Raw genomic sequence first — 14,648 nt, 5'->3', positions numbered from 1 at the left:
ATTCTTTTAAATGCTTTTGATGTCTGGATGGGCGCAGCGATTCAAGATAAAGGTTAGTGTAAAAGTACTTTTCTTTTTCTGACTACTGTTCTAGGCCAATATCTTCAACTGTTTTACCCTTATCATTGCGTATCTGTGATGAGAGTATTGTCTTGTACAAAGAAACAAACCAATTGGACATCACAAAATCAATTTATTTTTGACAGTACCAGATATATTCCCCCTTAATCATATTCCATAAAACATTTATCGTGGATGTCATCAGAAAAAAAAGTTACCTTCGAGGGTTTTACTCCCTGTTTAGTTGAAAGCAGTTTATTAGTGGCGGGTCTGAAGGCCAGTCCAACATCCAGATATGAAATTCGAAATGCGGCAATTAAGTTTCGGGAATCTATTAATAAAAAACAAGAAAATGAAGCTTTAGGAAAAGTTTTACTATCGACCTTCACAAAAGTCTCTTTTTCACTCTACACAAAGGTTCCAACGTTCCTCCCATAATTGTGAGCAAACTTGATAGCACTCGTAAGTAAGCCCGTTTAGAACCATGTTCAAAGTTTTTTGGAGATCCTGTTCGCTGCCATGTTGAGTTTACTTAAGAAAAGACTTCGTCTCAAATAATAGACGATAATGGGGCACTTGTGCGGGAATTTGAATATAGGCGGAATAAGAGTGTTCCAAACTTGGCAAAGATCCCTGTTAATAACACTGAGTCAAAAAACTGAACGAAAAATCTGCTTTAGATATACTTTACCAAAATGTTAGAGGCTTAAACACCAAGTTAACAGAACTGTTTTTAAAATCATTTAACTCAAGCTACGATATAATTGCCTTAACCGAAACCTGGCTGAAACCTCATGTTTTTAACTCAGAGATCCTCTGTAATGACTACCAGATATATCGAAATGACCGCCTGAACAGGGTTGCAGGTGGGGTTCTGCTTGCTGTACACTCTTCAATACCATCTGAAGAGATTTGCGTAACCGCCACCGATACAACTGAGTTCTTGTGCATACGCACACAACTAGCAAATATCCACATTTATTTGGCCATCTGTTATATCCCGCCATCTTCTGAACTGTCCGTTTATATGAATCACATTTCCTTGCTAAGAACTGTTAATTCGATGCTAAAGCCTTCCGATTCCATTATTGTCTTGGGTGACTTCAATATGCCACACATATCATGGTGCATCTCTGACTTTAATATCGTACCAGTTTCGTCAAAGTCTTCCAACAATGAATTTCTAGACGGAATGTCTGAGCTGTGCCTTCAACAAATCAACATCCAATCGAATAAATTCGGAAGAGTGTTGGATTTAGCCTTTGTGGATGATGAATCTAAATATTCCATTAGTCGATGCGAACCCATTATTGAACCTGAAGATGCTTACCACCCTTCCCTCAAAATAGTTTACGAAGTTGTAAATTATGCTTGTAACAGCGGAAATAAACGATACGACTCCAGTTATCGCTTCGACTTTGCGAAGGCCAATTTTAAAAAATTAAATCGTGATCTATCTCGAATAGTGTGGCCAACATTTAATGCTGATGTGGAGCAAAGCGTTTCTCACTTTTACAATACCATTTACTGTCTTTTTGAAAAATACGTACCTAAGCGGATTTGTGTACATTCCGATACAAGCCAAGTATGGTTCACTAAAGAGCTGAAAATTTTAAAGAATAAAAAGTCTCGATCTTTCAAGTTGTTCAAAAAGACGGGTTTACATAACCATTACTTACAGTACTCGATTCTACGCTGCAAGTATTTTCAATTGAACAAAAAGTGTTACAAAGCTTATCTTTGTAAAATGAAAAGAAATATAACTTGCAACCCGAAGGCATTTTACGGATTCGTAAACTCTAAACGCAGGGTGAAAGGGTTTCCATCATCCATGAAATTCCAAGATAATATTTCCAGCGATGATCAAGAGATCGCCGACTTCTTTGCGGAATTTTTCAAATCAAATTACTCTATTGAGACCAACGTTCCTCCTAATGAATACCCATACCATATTGATTCATGTTATTCAATCAGAGCTCCATTTATATCTTCAGAAGATGTATTATCTTATTTAAAAACTTTAAAAGTATCATATTCATACGGCCCCGACAGGATCCCGACACACTTTCTTAAAAAATGTGCCGCAAACAACTATCAGCCGCTAACAGATTTATTTAATTTATCTTTAATTTATGGCGTTTTCCCAACAATATGGAAGGAATCCTTTCTTATTCCGCTTCATAAAAATGGAAGCAGGTCTTCAATAGAAAACTACCGGGGCATAGCAAAGTTATCCGCTATCCCAAAGTTATTTGAGGCTATTGTTACCCACCACCTAACATTCCCTATTTCCCCCATAATTGCAAGCTCGCAGCATGGGTTCTGTAAGGGCAAATCACCTATCACCAATTTACTAGAATTTACCACCCACGTTTCTAATGGATTTAGAAAAGGCCTTCACACTGATGTAATTTACACCGATTTCAGTAAAGCTTTCGACAAAGTATCACACCCATTACTTATTCATAAGCTCAGTCAACTCGGTTTTCAACCCCGTCTTATATGTTGGATTTCTTCGTATCTTGGTTATCGTACGCAAAAAGTAATCTTTAAAAATACACTTTCTGGGGTCATCAATGTTTCTTCTGGTGTTCCTCAGGGCAGCCATCTTGGTCCGATTCTGTTCTTGTTGTTCATAAACGATATATCTGGTACAATTAAATACTCAAAAATCTTGATGTACGCAGACGATGTAAAACTTTTCAAATCATGTGCCTCGGTTGAGGAACATTCCTTGCTTCAAATGGATTTAAATCACTTGGTTACCTGGTGCAATGTAAATTATATGCCGCTCAATCTCAAAAAATGTAAATTCATGTGTTTTTCTCGGAGAGTTTCGCCACCAGCTTCATATACAATTAACAACTATAGTCTAGAAACTGTAAATAATTTTATTGACTTGGGAGTCATGATGGATTCCAAACTTAGTTTCAATCTTCATATTAATGCTACAGTGAATAAAGGTAAAGGTGTTTTTGCATTTGTTAAACGGTGGTCAAAAGAATTTAACGACCCTTACATAACTAAAGCACTTTTTACAACATTAGTTAGGCCAATATTAGAATACGGCTCGATAATTTGGAATCCGCGTTATCAAGTCCATGCAGACAGTCTCGAATCAATACAAAAACAATTTTTACTATTTGCCTTAAGAAATTTCCAATGGGACTCTTTAACTAATCTTCCACCTTATACTAATCGATTAAAGCTTATCAATCTTCCAACTCTTGCTAGTCGAAGGGAAATGCTTGGTGTGATATTTATGACAAAACTTTTAAATGGATCAATTTCGAGCCCATTCCTTCTGAATGAAGTGAACTTTTGCGTTCCCTCTCGTACATCGAGACACTTCAAACCTCTTCTGCTGAAACAATGTAGAACGAATTTCGAACAAAATGAACCTTTTCGGCGTTTATGCCAAGATTATAACTCTCACTCAAACACATTTGATAGCTCGGACTCCCTTTTTTCTATAAAAAAGATTGTTCTCACCTCTCTAAATTAATGTATAATACGTTTGCTTCTGTTCTCTTTAAGTATTACGCTTGGCTGATGAAATTTCTTCTGTAGCTGAGCAGTCTCAGATCGTGACGCTTGACAAACCGCTGCCCATCAAAGACTCGGCAAAATAAAAAAAAAAAAAAAAAAAAAAGTTATTATATATATATATAAATCGATCGCGTGAACAGGATTAGCCTGGTTTCATTGGGCCACTTGAGGGCAGCGCGCTGCCACAACGTCCATTAAAAAAAAAAAAAAAAAAAAAAAAAAAGACACGGGGAGCAAGACCGGGGATATAGGAAAGGTGAGGCATCGTCGGTATACCCTTGTATTCTAAAACCTCTTGCTTGCGACCAAGGAATGGGCCGATGCATTGTCGTGATGCAGGATTAAGCCACCACTTTTGAGTTCGTGTCACGCGCGAAAAACACGTGCTCGCAACATTTCCAAAACACGCACATAGAAATTTACAAAAATAAAAACATAATCAAAATTGCTTTCAGATGTGATTTTGACATGCTCGCTTTCATTGGCCACTTCCACTCACTGCTGACTTTGGTTATGCATCTCATGGTGATACTCAAATTTGAGATTCTCGTCTCCAGTGACCATTTCCAAGGGTGTTTGGCCAGATTACACTGAAAATTAACTCGCAGTTCCTTGTAGCATATGTCACTCATTTTTACTACGCCCTAAACAAAGTTACTTGCATATATTACGCATAAAACACAAACAAAACAAGCTATGTACTTCAAGTTTGAGCTCTAACTAAAATCAAGATTCCTCCGTCTAGGCACATGAGGACGAAGGAAAAAATGATGGCAGTTTTTAAACTTAACTAAATTTCAGGAACTTAATTATATCACCTCGCATATATTTCTTACTGATTTCGGTAAAAATTACACTGCTTTAATCATATATTTGACAACAAATCAACTCTACGAGATCTATATAACTTTCCTCTTTCTCATAAGTTTTTCCTAAAATACACTTTCTTTTCGGTTACAGTAAGGTTATTGAAGGAAATGGGATAACATTTGTTTAACTAACTTTGGTCCCTTTGGCAATGAGCAAAATTGCTTTTAGTTTCTTCCTCCAGTGTGCGTTTGCTTTAACATTAGAACTCAAAGAGTGTAGTTCTAACAAGAAATTTCAAATTTGTTTAGTGTAAATTTCTGCAAGGAATCTAACTAAATTTAGTAACATTATATGGCAACAGTTTTCGTGGAATTTAGTTAATTATTCTTTGCAATAGGAAGCAATGCAAATGACGGATTTGACAGCTGTTTCCAAAGAGAAGTTTGGTTTGGTAAAATATTCATACCCAAAAGGCATGTTGAAGCCAACAGCTACTGGCACTTTTTAGGAATGCATCCAAGTAAATTTTTCATAGTATAAAGTACTTTTAATTCAGCTTATGCGGTCATTTATAAAAATAAAATTGGGATGTCCAAATAGGAGTGTATTCATGTTGTTGCTGTTGTAATAGAAATGAATATACTGGGGTGTGCTATCGATTTTGATGGTCCTTTGCCGGATATAGAAACGGTACATTACGGTTACAAACACCAATCTCGGCAACGGTTAAACCCTCCCCCCCCCTTCCTCTACCCCTACTGCCATGAGGAACCACAGCTTTATATTCTAAACATGTGTTCATATTTGAAACAGGATTTCCCTCACGTAGGGGAAGTTGACAATTGGGTTTGTGAAGCTCTGAAGCTATAAAGCTTTGTACTGCGCATATCAACCCCTTGAACCCCAGGAGTGTCACCAAAAAGTTAGAGAACGAGTTAAAACAAGTTCTCACCATAAACCCCTTTTATGGTTCATAAAGTCAAAGCAAATTTTCTAAAATGTGATATAGTTTCAACTCAATTGAGTTGAATAATTTGAAGAATAAAATCTTCTCATGAAATCTCTTTGTTTTTCCAAAACAAACTAGTTAACTAACTTGCAAAATATTACAAACAGAACTCCACAGATTTTGGTAATCCGATCAAACTTAGCTCTTTGCAATACCATAGTTTGCGGGCATTACATTACTGAAGTAGTGATAACGGAAATAAGCTAAGAGAAACAAGTAAGGAAGGCTAAGTTCGGGTGTAAACGAACATTACATACTCAGCTGAGAGCTTTGGAGACAAAATAAGGGAAAATCACCATTTAGCGAAATGAACCTAGGGTAACCCTGGAATGTGTTTGTATGACATGGATTTCAAATGGAAGGTATTCAAAAGTATTTTAAAAGGGAATGGGCCATAGTTCTATAGGTGCACGCCGTTTCGGGATATTGCCATAAAGGTGGACCAGAGGTCACTCTAGAATGTGTTTGTACGATATGGGTATCAAATTAAAGGTACTAATGAGGGTTTTAAAAGGGAGTGGCCAATAGTTCTATATGTGAAGGCGTTTTCGAGATATCGATTAAAATATGGACCAGGGCGACCCAGAGCATCATCTGTCGGGTACCCAAATTTATTTATATATGTAATACCACGAACAGTCAAGCTAAAATTCCAAGTGCTTTTGATTTCGCCCTGCAGAACTTTTTCATTTTCTTCTACTTAATATGGTAGGTGTCACACGCATTTTACAAAGTTTTTTCTTAAGTTATATTTTGCGTTAATAAACCAATCCAATTAACATGTTTCATCTCTTTTTTAATATTTGGTATAGAATTATGGAATTTTTTTCATTTTTCGTAATTTTCGTTATAGGAGAAGTGGGCGTGGTCAAAGTCGGATTTCGGCCATTTTTTATACCAACATAAAGTGAGTTTAGATAAGTACGTGAACTAAGTTTAGTAAAGATATATCGATTTTTGCTCAAGTTATCGTGTTAACGACCGATCGGAAGGACAAAAGGTCGACTGTATATAAAAAATGGGCGTGGCTTCAACCGATTTCGCCAATTTTCACAGAAAAAAGTTAGCGTCACAGAATCTATGTCCCTACCAAATTTCACAAGGATTGGTAAATTTCTGTTCGACTTATGGCATTAAAAGTATTCTAGACGAATCTTGAACGACTGCCAAATTACAGCTTGCAAAACTTTTAAATTACCTTCTTTGAAAAGTGGGCGGTGCCACGCCCATTGTCCAAAATTTTACTAATTTTCAATTTTGCGTCATAAGGTCAACGCACCTACCAAGCTTCATCGCTTTATCCGTCTTTGTTAATGCATTATCGCACTTTTTCTTTTTTTCGAAATTTTCGATATCGAAAAAGTGCGCGTGTTTATAGTCGGATGAGTGCCCAGGAACTTACATACCAAATTTCATTAAGATACCTCAAAATTTACTCAAGTTATCGTGTTTACGGAGGGACGGACGGACATGGCTAAATGAATTTCTTTTTTCGCCCAAATCATTTTGATATATAGAAGTCTATATCTATCTCGGTTAGTTTATGCCGTTACGGATTACCGTTATGCGAACAAAGTTAATATACTCTGTGAGCTCTGCTCAGCTGAGTATAAAAATATACCGAATGAAGAAGGATTTTGTGAAAGAAAGTAAATGTAATTATATTCATACCCTCTTTGATTTATTTACATTTCACTGAACTGAAAGTTGTCGAACTTCGGTTTTATGTAAAATTTATACAAAATAAACAAATACGTTTAAATCTTTTACAAGCAAATATACCATTGAATAACTTTGACTGCGGTTTTCAGGCTCCGGTATAGGACTTACTTCTTATACCTCCATGAAAATGAAATAGTATATTAAGTTTGTCACGAATCTCAAAATTTTATGTCCTTAAATTTGAAGAGATAGACCCACCAATAAGAATACCGAAATGATCAGGATGACGAGACGAATGGATTTAGCTACGTTCGTCTATCTTTCTGACCGTCTGTACATCTGACTGTGTTTCAATGCAAACTAATCCCTAAATTTTTGAGATATCTTGATTAAATTTTGTTAGCTGATATATTTGGGTGTCTGATTAATCAATTGTCGGGTAGATCAGGCCACTATAGCATATGTCATCCACAACCGATTTTTCGAAAAGGGGGTTTTTGTCATTTAATCCTCATTTCATTTTAACTGCTAGAATTTTTAAATTTCACAGGATGTTTACATGGTTGTCTAAAAAAATTTTAAGATCGGTATACATGTATATTAGAGTGGTCTTAAAAATTTGTTTTCGGCAAAAAGTCTGTAGCGCCCCACAATTTATTCCTTTGAATGTAAGTAATAAACACCACAACTCCTGGGTAGATTACACCAGCTTAAGGCGTGGTACATTCCCATTGAAAATGCCCAGACCCATCTTTTTTTTTATTTTTCGAGAATAATGCCCAAAAAATCTTATAAAAAGCTCTAAATATGCTGCTTTACTTATAATTTTTAGAAATAGGCGTGGCGCTTCCCATTTTTCTACCAAGCATTTTCCAAAGTTTTTTTATGAGTCCAACTGACGTATCAAGTCAGAACCAGGTACACATATTTCTCCCACATTGGTTTAGGACCAAAGCTATTCTATAAAAATTTATTTTTTTAAACACAGGATTATGGACCAATGTAAAAGTCATTATCTTTGCGAAAAATATATTAACATCAATCGTATTTTACTTTCAAAATACCATTATAACCAAAAATTTAAGAAATAAAATATTTGAAATGGGTGTTTCGATAGCCATTATTGGAAGAACAATTGTACTGTTGTGAAGAAAGTCTATAACTTTTTTTTTAAATATGAGTATTTCCAATAAAATCGGCCAAAATACATTTAATATACACCTCCCTTTTGACAACACTTAGTGTTTTATTTTCTACACAAAAATGTCGCATTCACGCCAACTCTTCAGAAAGTTGTGTTCGGTTGTAAAATCAGCGTAGACTTAATAGAGGGCATAGTTATCTTTTCTGAAAAACCTACCCCTAAAAATGGCCAAAAATGCAACACTACTTGCCGTCTCTGTCATTGACGGGGCAGAGAACAGCCCTGTCAATCAGCTGGTGAATAACATTGACAAATAAACACAGTATACTATCTGTCACTTTCTAGCAAACATAAATCATGCAAAATTTTGACATTTCATTTTAGCAATTTTTGTTCTTTTCAAGTCATGCAAGGTGGCACTGAACATTTTAAGTGAGCTACAATTTCACATTGCGAAGTGAGAATGCTAAAAATGTTTGCTCCTGAAAATGGCGACATTTTCGTGCAGAAAACAAAACATTATTAGTGCCAAAAAACTGAAATTAAATGAACTGTACGATAGCCCTTTACTTCTACTTAACTGGCGCTTAACCTTTTAAACGGTTATATCCGTCCAACTAGGCGCGCCAATCGCTTCTTCGCTCCGCTAACTGGTGCCAATTGGTCACACCAAGGAATTTTAAATCATTTTCCACCTGGTCTTTCCAGCGGAGTGGGGCTGCCCTCTACCTCCTAGCAGGGTTTCGGTAAAAATATTGTTTGTCATTCACATAATATGGCCTACCCAGCGTAGCCGCTGAGTTTTAAATCGCTGAACTATGTTGATGTCTGTGTAAAGCTCGTACAGCTCACAATTAAATTTTCTTCGGTATTCGCCATCGCCAACGCGTAGAGGTCCGTAAATCTTTTGAGAACTTCTCTCGAAAACTCCCAGAGCCGCGTCATCTGATTCATGCTTCTCCACCATATAGCATAACGTGTACGATAAGTGAATTGTAGAGCATGATTTTCGTTTGCGGACAGAGGAATTTACTTTTCAATTGCCTACCTAATCCAAATTAGCATTTAATGGCAAGAGTGATTCTTCGCTGGATTTCAGAGCTGATGTTGTTGCTTTCGTTAATGCTGGTTCCCAAATAAACGAAGTCTTTTACTGTTTCGAAATTATGGCTGCTAAAAGTAGCCTAGTTTCCAATGCGCAAATGTGCCTACTGTTTGCTCGATAACAGCAGGTACTTCGTTTTGTCTTCATTCACCTTCAAACCCATCAATTTGTTAATTTCTTGTCTTTAGTTTGGCAACGCTGCCTTTAATAAACTTACCTTTTTAAAAATAGATGTCGCTGCTTGGCCTCTAGTCGTATGTTTTAAATGAAACACAATGACGACATCTGCCTTACATAACTCGTTTGTACAAAAATATTACGACCTCTGTTTCTCCAGTCTCCCAGTGATCCAGAGCATTCCCATGAGAACTAATCGGGATACGGAGTTAGAAACTCACTGGATGATGGCCAATTTGTGTGAAGTAAGGAAGTTGGATCAAAAAGAGAAATAAATGCTGTTAAGAATCGACATGAAGCAAATAAGTGTTTTTTTTTTTTTAATTAATGGAGAACCATAAAACCGTTTTAACAAACATGGAAGGATAACAAGAAAGGTTGTCTAAGTTTGGATGTAAACGAACATCATATACTCAGCTAGAGATCGCACAGTTCTTTTAGTTCAGTTTCTTGACCCTAAGTGTTATCGAAAGAGGGGTGTTTATTTAGTGATTTGGGTGTTTTATAAGAAGTATTCCTCTTTTTGCATGATCAAATAAGAGGTGATGCCACGCCCGTTTCCAATAATTTTTGTCATAAATTTAATTGTTATAAATACACTTTAGAAGAGAAATAGCGTATTAATAACTTTTTATAAGGTTTTGTTGGGCATGGTTCTCGAAAATAAAAAAAAACCGATTCTGGGCATTTTCAAAGGAAATGTGCCACGCCTTAACCTTAAGTTATCTGCCCAAGAGTTTGGAATTTAGTTACCTATATACAAATGAATTATTTGAGGAGGCGGTACCGATTTTTTTAAAACTTATTTTTTTTCATACAAAATATGTCCAGTACATCCCATATGATTGTTCAGATAAGAGCTTTAACGTTAATTCTTCCCCATTTTAGCCACTAGAGACCTACAGTTTTTCCATATATTCACAAACGTAACACATATTATTGTCTGAAAAGGTCGTTTATATCGGTCTTATATGTATTTGATATCCTATCGTTTGTTCAGATAAGAGGTTTAAAGTAATATCTTCCTCATTTACGCAGCCGAAGAGAGTCCCGTCCTAACTTTCCGTCCCAATAATTTCGAAATGAATTTTTTTTTAATTGCATTATAAAGAAAAGGAAAAGTATCTTCGAATTCTCCATTCCATATTTTAAATAAATCGCCTAAGTAAACATTAGTTTGTGTATCAAAATGTACTGCGTTTGATGTGGGCCACTTTTCTGCTCGCGCTTTCCATTATTTCATCAGACACATAGTGTCAGTAATAAATAAAGGTAATTAAAAACACTAGAAATATAAAATTATTTCTCTCTTAATTACCGCATTAAAGTAAGGGCGTTTTCTTTTCTGTTAAAAGAGGGTGGAAAAAGATGCAAGTATAATCTTACGCACGTGTGAACAAGCATTTAACCGCTATCCACACCAAAGCGAGACTCAAACACTTAACGTCTATCTGCATCTATTCCTTCATATGACGGAACATCGCAATATCCCGCCTACGAAATAAGCAAACCTCCAGTAAAAATGGGCTACCGGTCGAGTAGCAAAGAGCTGTAAAAGATATTGTAACGAATGTTAGCAGCACTGAGTGAAGCTATCGTCTCTAAGCCGATGCTAAGCAGTGACGTGAATGCACATCAATAATTCAATCATTATGTATCTACATAAACGAAACAATAACTGCGGCTATACATATGTACCATGTACGTATACGAGCAGCGGAGAGTCAATGCACAAACACATGCATATATCTGAGATACTCCTAAAAGTATGCAATCAGAAAAACTATAAAATTGTGCAATTGTAGTTACAGCTTAGAATTTTGAGAGCTACTGGACTAGTAGATTCTGGAAGCGCCTAGAAGATGCAAAGGTTTAAATCAAAGAGTATAAAAGACGGCAATTATAGAGACGCTGGAATTCAGTTTGATTTGAGATTTTGATTAAAACGCTATCTAGCGAGCAAGAGCAGTATTATTTTGAATAGTAGTTTCATTGAGCTATCAATCAGTGTGGTAATTAAGCAAGCTATTCGTTGCACAGTTTGAGTGTTATTGTGAAGTACTTTAAATAAAGGCCATTTTGCATTATTACAAATTGGAGTTATTTATACAACAGTTTAGTGATTCGAACTCAGCAGAAGATTGCAAATAAGGGGAATTGCAAGTAAAATCGTTACAATATGCACATACTTTTACGGTAAGAAAGAAGCCTCCCTCCAGATTGAAAGTTAAGTACGTCCTATCTAATCAACGGTGTTATTGAGGTGGTGACATTTCAGACCTGGGCCCATATCGTAATATACGATCCGTGATAGGATTCAAGTTTTTAAATCGCAATAGTAATGAAATGGTGACTGGGAATGAAGTTATACGTGAAATAGTAGCTCCTATCACTTACTAGGTCAAAAATATATTATAATTTTATGAAAAGCTTGACAGATTCAGCTTAAAATAACTGATGTACACCACTTCGTTGTGCAAGCGCGGGGCTGTAAAGTGTCGAAGATTATGTGTAGGTCCTACAACCTTAGACTAAAAAAGTTGCTTCTATCATTTAAAGGACAGGACTATAGACTCATGACGGGTATTCTGACTGGCCACTGCCTTCTGGCGTCACATGCCTTTAAATTAGGATTGCTCGGTGATAGCAGATGTAGGAAGTGTGGGCTGGAGGAGGAACTAATCGAGCACGGTTTGCGCTCGTGCCCTGCGCTTGCCAGGCTACGACTCCAGCTATTAGGTAGGAGTGATACAGCATTCAGATCTAGAAACAGCAATTGGCTTAAGTCCTAGGATGCTTCTAGTATTTGCCAAGAGGACGGAGTTATTTTATAACATAGGCCCTGGTTTTTGATAGGGTTTATCAGTTTGGTTAAAACTAACTTCTGGTATCACTACGAACTTCTTCGGTATATGTGAGGTCTTAATGGACCGGCCAGTTCAACCTAACCTAACCTCGTTGTCGACTTTAAATAAGATTTTGACAGTGCGAAAAAAGTATAAATGCTGGTATGTCTTAATTAAAGTACCACTCACTCCTTAAACGTTTAGTAACACAATTATCTAAAGAGGGCGGCGAAGAATATTTCTGAGCCATTCTAATCCAGGCTGGGCTTAAAACTAGATTCCTTTCTTCATGTTACTTTGAAACCGTATTCTAGATAAGATAATTATGGCAGCATATCTGAACTGGTGTAGTATAATTTTATCATACCTGTCCTGATGTATGGCGGGGAAAATGTGTGTTGGCAGCATTCGATAAGGTGATCATTGTACCTCTTTTAATATAAAAATCCTTTTCGACATATTTACTGACCATTGTGGGTTCTCTAATCACATATTTTGAAAAGTCTGAAAGCAATGCTAAAATTTTCGTATTTTGTTGGGCACCTTTTCAAACTTTTCAGAGCATTTTCTTACTATTTTTAATGAATTTGGGACCTTTTAATATCATGTCGAAACTGTTTCATTACCAGTTCTGATATCTGCTTCGAAAACTGTTTCGGGACCATTTGGCGCCTACCTTTGAACTTTTCAGAAGCATATGAGAAATATTTTATTTGCATATCGGTATAATTTCGCGGCCGTTTGAGAAAAGCGATATGTTATCGATCGATTGGTTCGATATCGACGAAATATTATTTTGTTATCTGTTTCTTATTAAGTTCACCAGAGCACTGTGCGATACTATAAAAAACAAAAATTAAATGGTATCGGAGATGCTTTGCATTCCATTATCAAATTCAAAGAGATGTCTGTAAATGAAGTCTCACGGACATCTCTTCAAGTAAATGAATGCATGGCGCGATAGCCTCCGAAGAGTTTTAAGGCTAATAAATGTTACAATTTTTACAAAATCTAAAGCAAATCGTCCCATAAATATTACAATTGGATTTTTAGATTTTTTTGAATAGGTCGGTCTGTGGTCCACTTCCTGGCAAGAAACGTTTCTCAAATAGCGAGCTAATGACGGAAGTACCGCTGTAGATAATATGTAGCAAATTTCACCATACGTTTATTTTATTTAGAATAGATCGATCCCTGATCTGTTTCCCGAAATAAAAAATTACTCAAATGTGATCTTGACCAAAGGGTAACCGCATACCGAATTTCAAGAAAACAAGATTTTTAGGAAAAAGTCGGTCCCTGGCACACTTTTCGGACCAAGTTACAAATCTGAATCATCCGCAATCCCCTTGAACACACACAAAAAATTTTATAAAAATTGTTCAAGTTGTTTAACACATGTACAGCAGAAATATATATGTATATTTAGATTATCACAATATTTATCTTGACTTTTCTTTATATTCCATTTTAAGGTACACTTTCACCACATTGTGTGATGCAGTGGCACCTGACATTGTTGTCGCCATACTTTTTTGGATCGGCTACTCCAACTCAACTTTAAATCCATTAATATACGCTTACTTCAATCGTGACTTTCGGGAAGCATTTCGCAATACACTGCAATGTCTCTTCTGCGATTGGTGGCGTAATCGTGGTCTACCACTCGACATCGACATACGACGCTCCAGTCTGCGTTATGAATCGCGAGCCAAAAGTGTATATTCTGAAAATTATTTGGGTGTTAATCAGCCACCAAGACGTACCAGTCAACACGTCGATAGTTTATAATATAGCCGAGATGACTTGCTGTTGTCGGTGACACGCTCTCCGCCCCAGCGGTCAACGTCAATGCAACTATTGCCATCGCAACACTCGCTAGCGATGGCCGAAGTAACGCCAACACATAGAGATGGCGGTGGTATGCATCAACTGGCGCCATTACCAAGCTATATTGGCAAACGTTTGCAGGTGATGAACCCGAGCATTGAAGCGGATTCGCATGGTACTAGAAGCAAAGTGGGGAATGCGTATACGAGTGATGTTGTTGGTGATGGTGATGATGATGAACCGCAGCAAATACAAATCGAAATACCGTTGGCTTATGTTAAAAAATGGAATAAAAGCAATAAAAGCACAAGCTCTAATGCAACTATGGTAGCAGGAGCAACTACAACAACAACAACGGCGGTTAGTGGTACAGATACTGCCACTTTAACGACAACCGCAACGACTACAATAACAACAACTGTTACAACGCCCAAAGGCACCGCAATAAATGCACAT

At 36.7% G+C, this 14,648-nt stretch overlaps 1 protein-coding gene across 9 annotated transcripts in view; it reads left to right on the top strand.

The window, feature by feature from the left end:
- Octbeta2R (Octopamine beta2 receptor) overlaps positions 1 to 14,153 on the top strand; it is a 733,310-nt gene extending 719,157 nt beyond the window's left edge. For all 9 annotated transcript variants that reach the window (XM_067762597.1, XM_067762595.1, XM_067762596.1 and 6 more), the window contains one exon: positions 13,838 to 14,153. In XM_067762597.1, coding sequence (XP_067618698.1) covers positions 13,838 to 14,153 — 316 coding nt within the window. The remainder of the gene's footprint in view (positions 1 to 13,837) is intronic.
- Positions 14,154 to 14,648: the final 495 nt, after the last annotated feature.

Source organism: Eurosta solidaginis, chromosome 1, assembly GCF_040869045.1.
Source record: "Eurosta solidaginis isolate ZX-2024a chromosome 1, ASM4086904v1, whole genome shotgun sequence".
NCBI lineage: Eukaryota > Metazoa > Arthropoda > Insecta > Diptera > Tephritidae > Eurosta > Eurosta solidaginis.
Note: the sequence above shows the minus strand (reverse complement) of the source record. Positions and strands in the feature narration are given on the sequence as shown.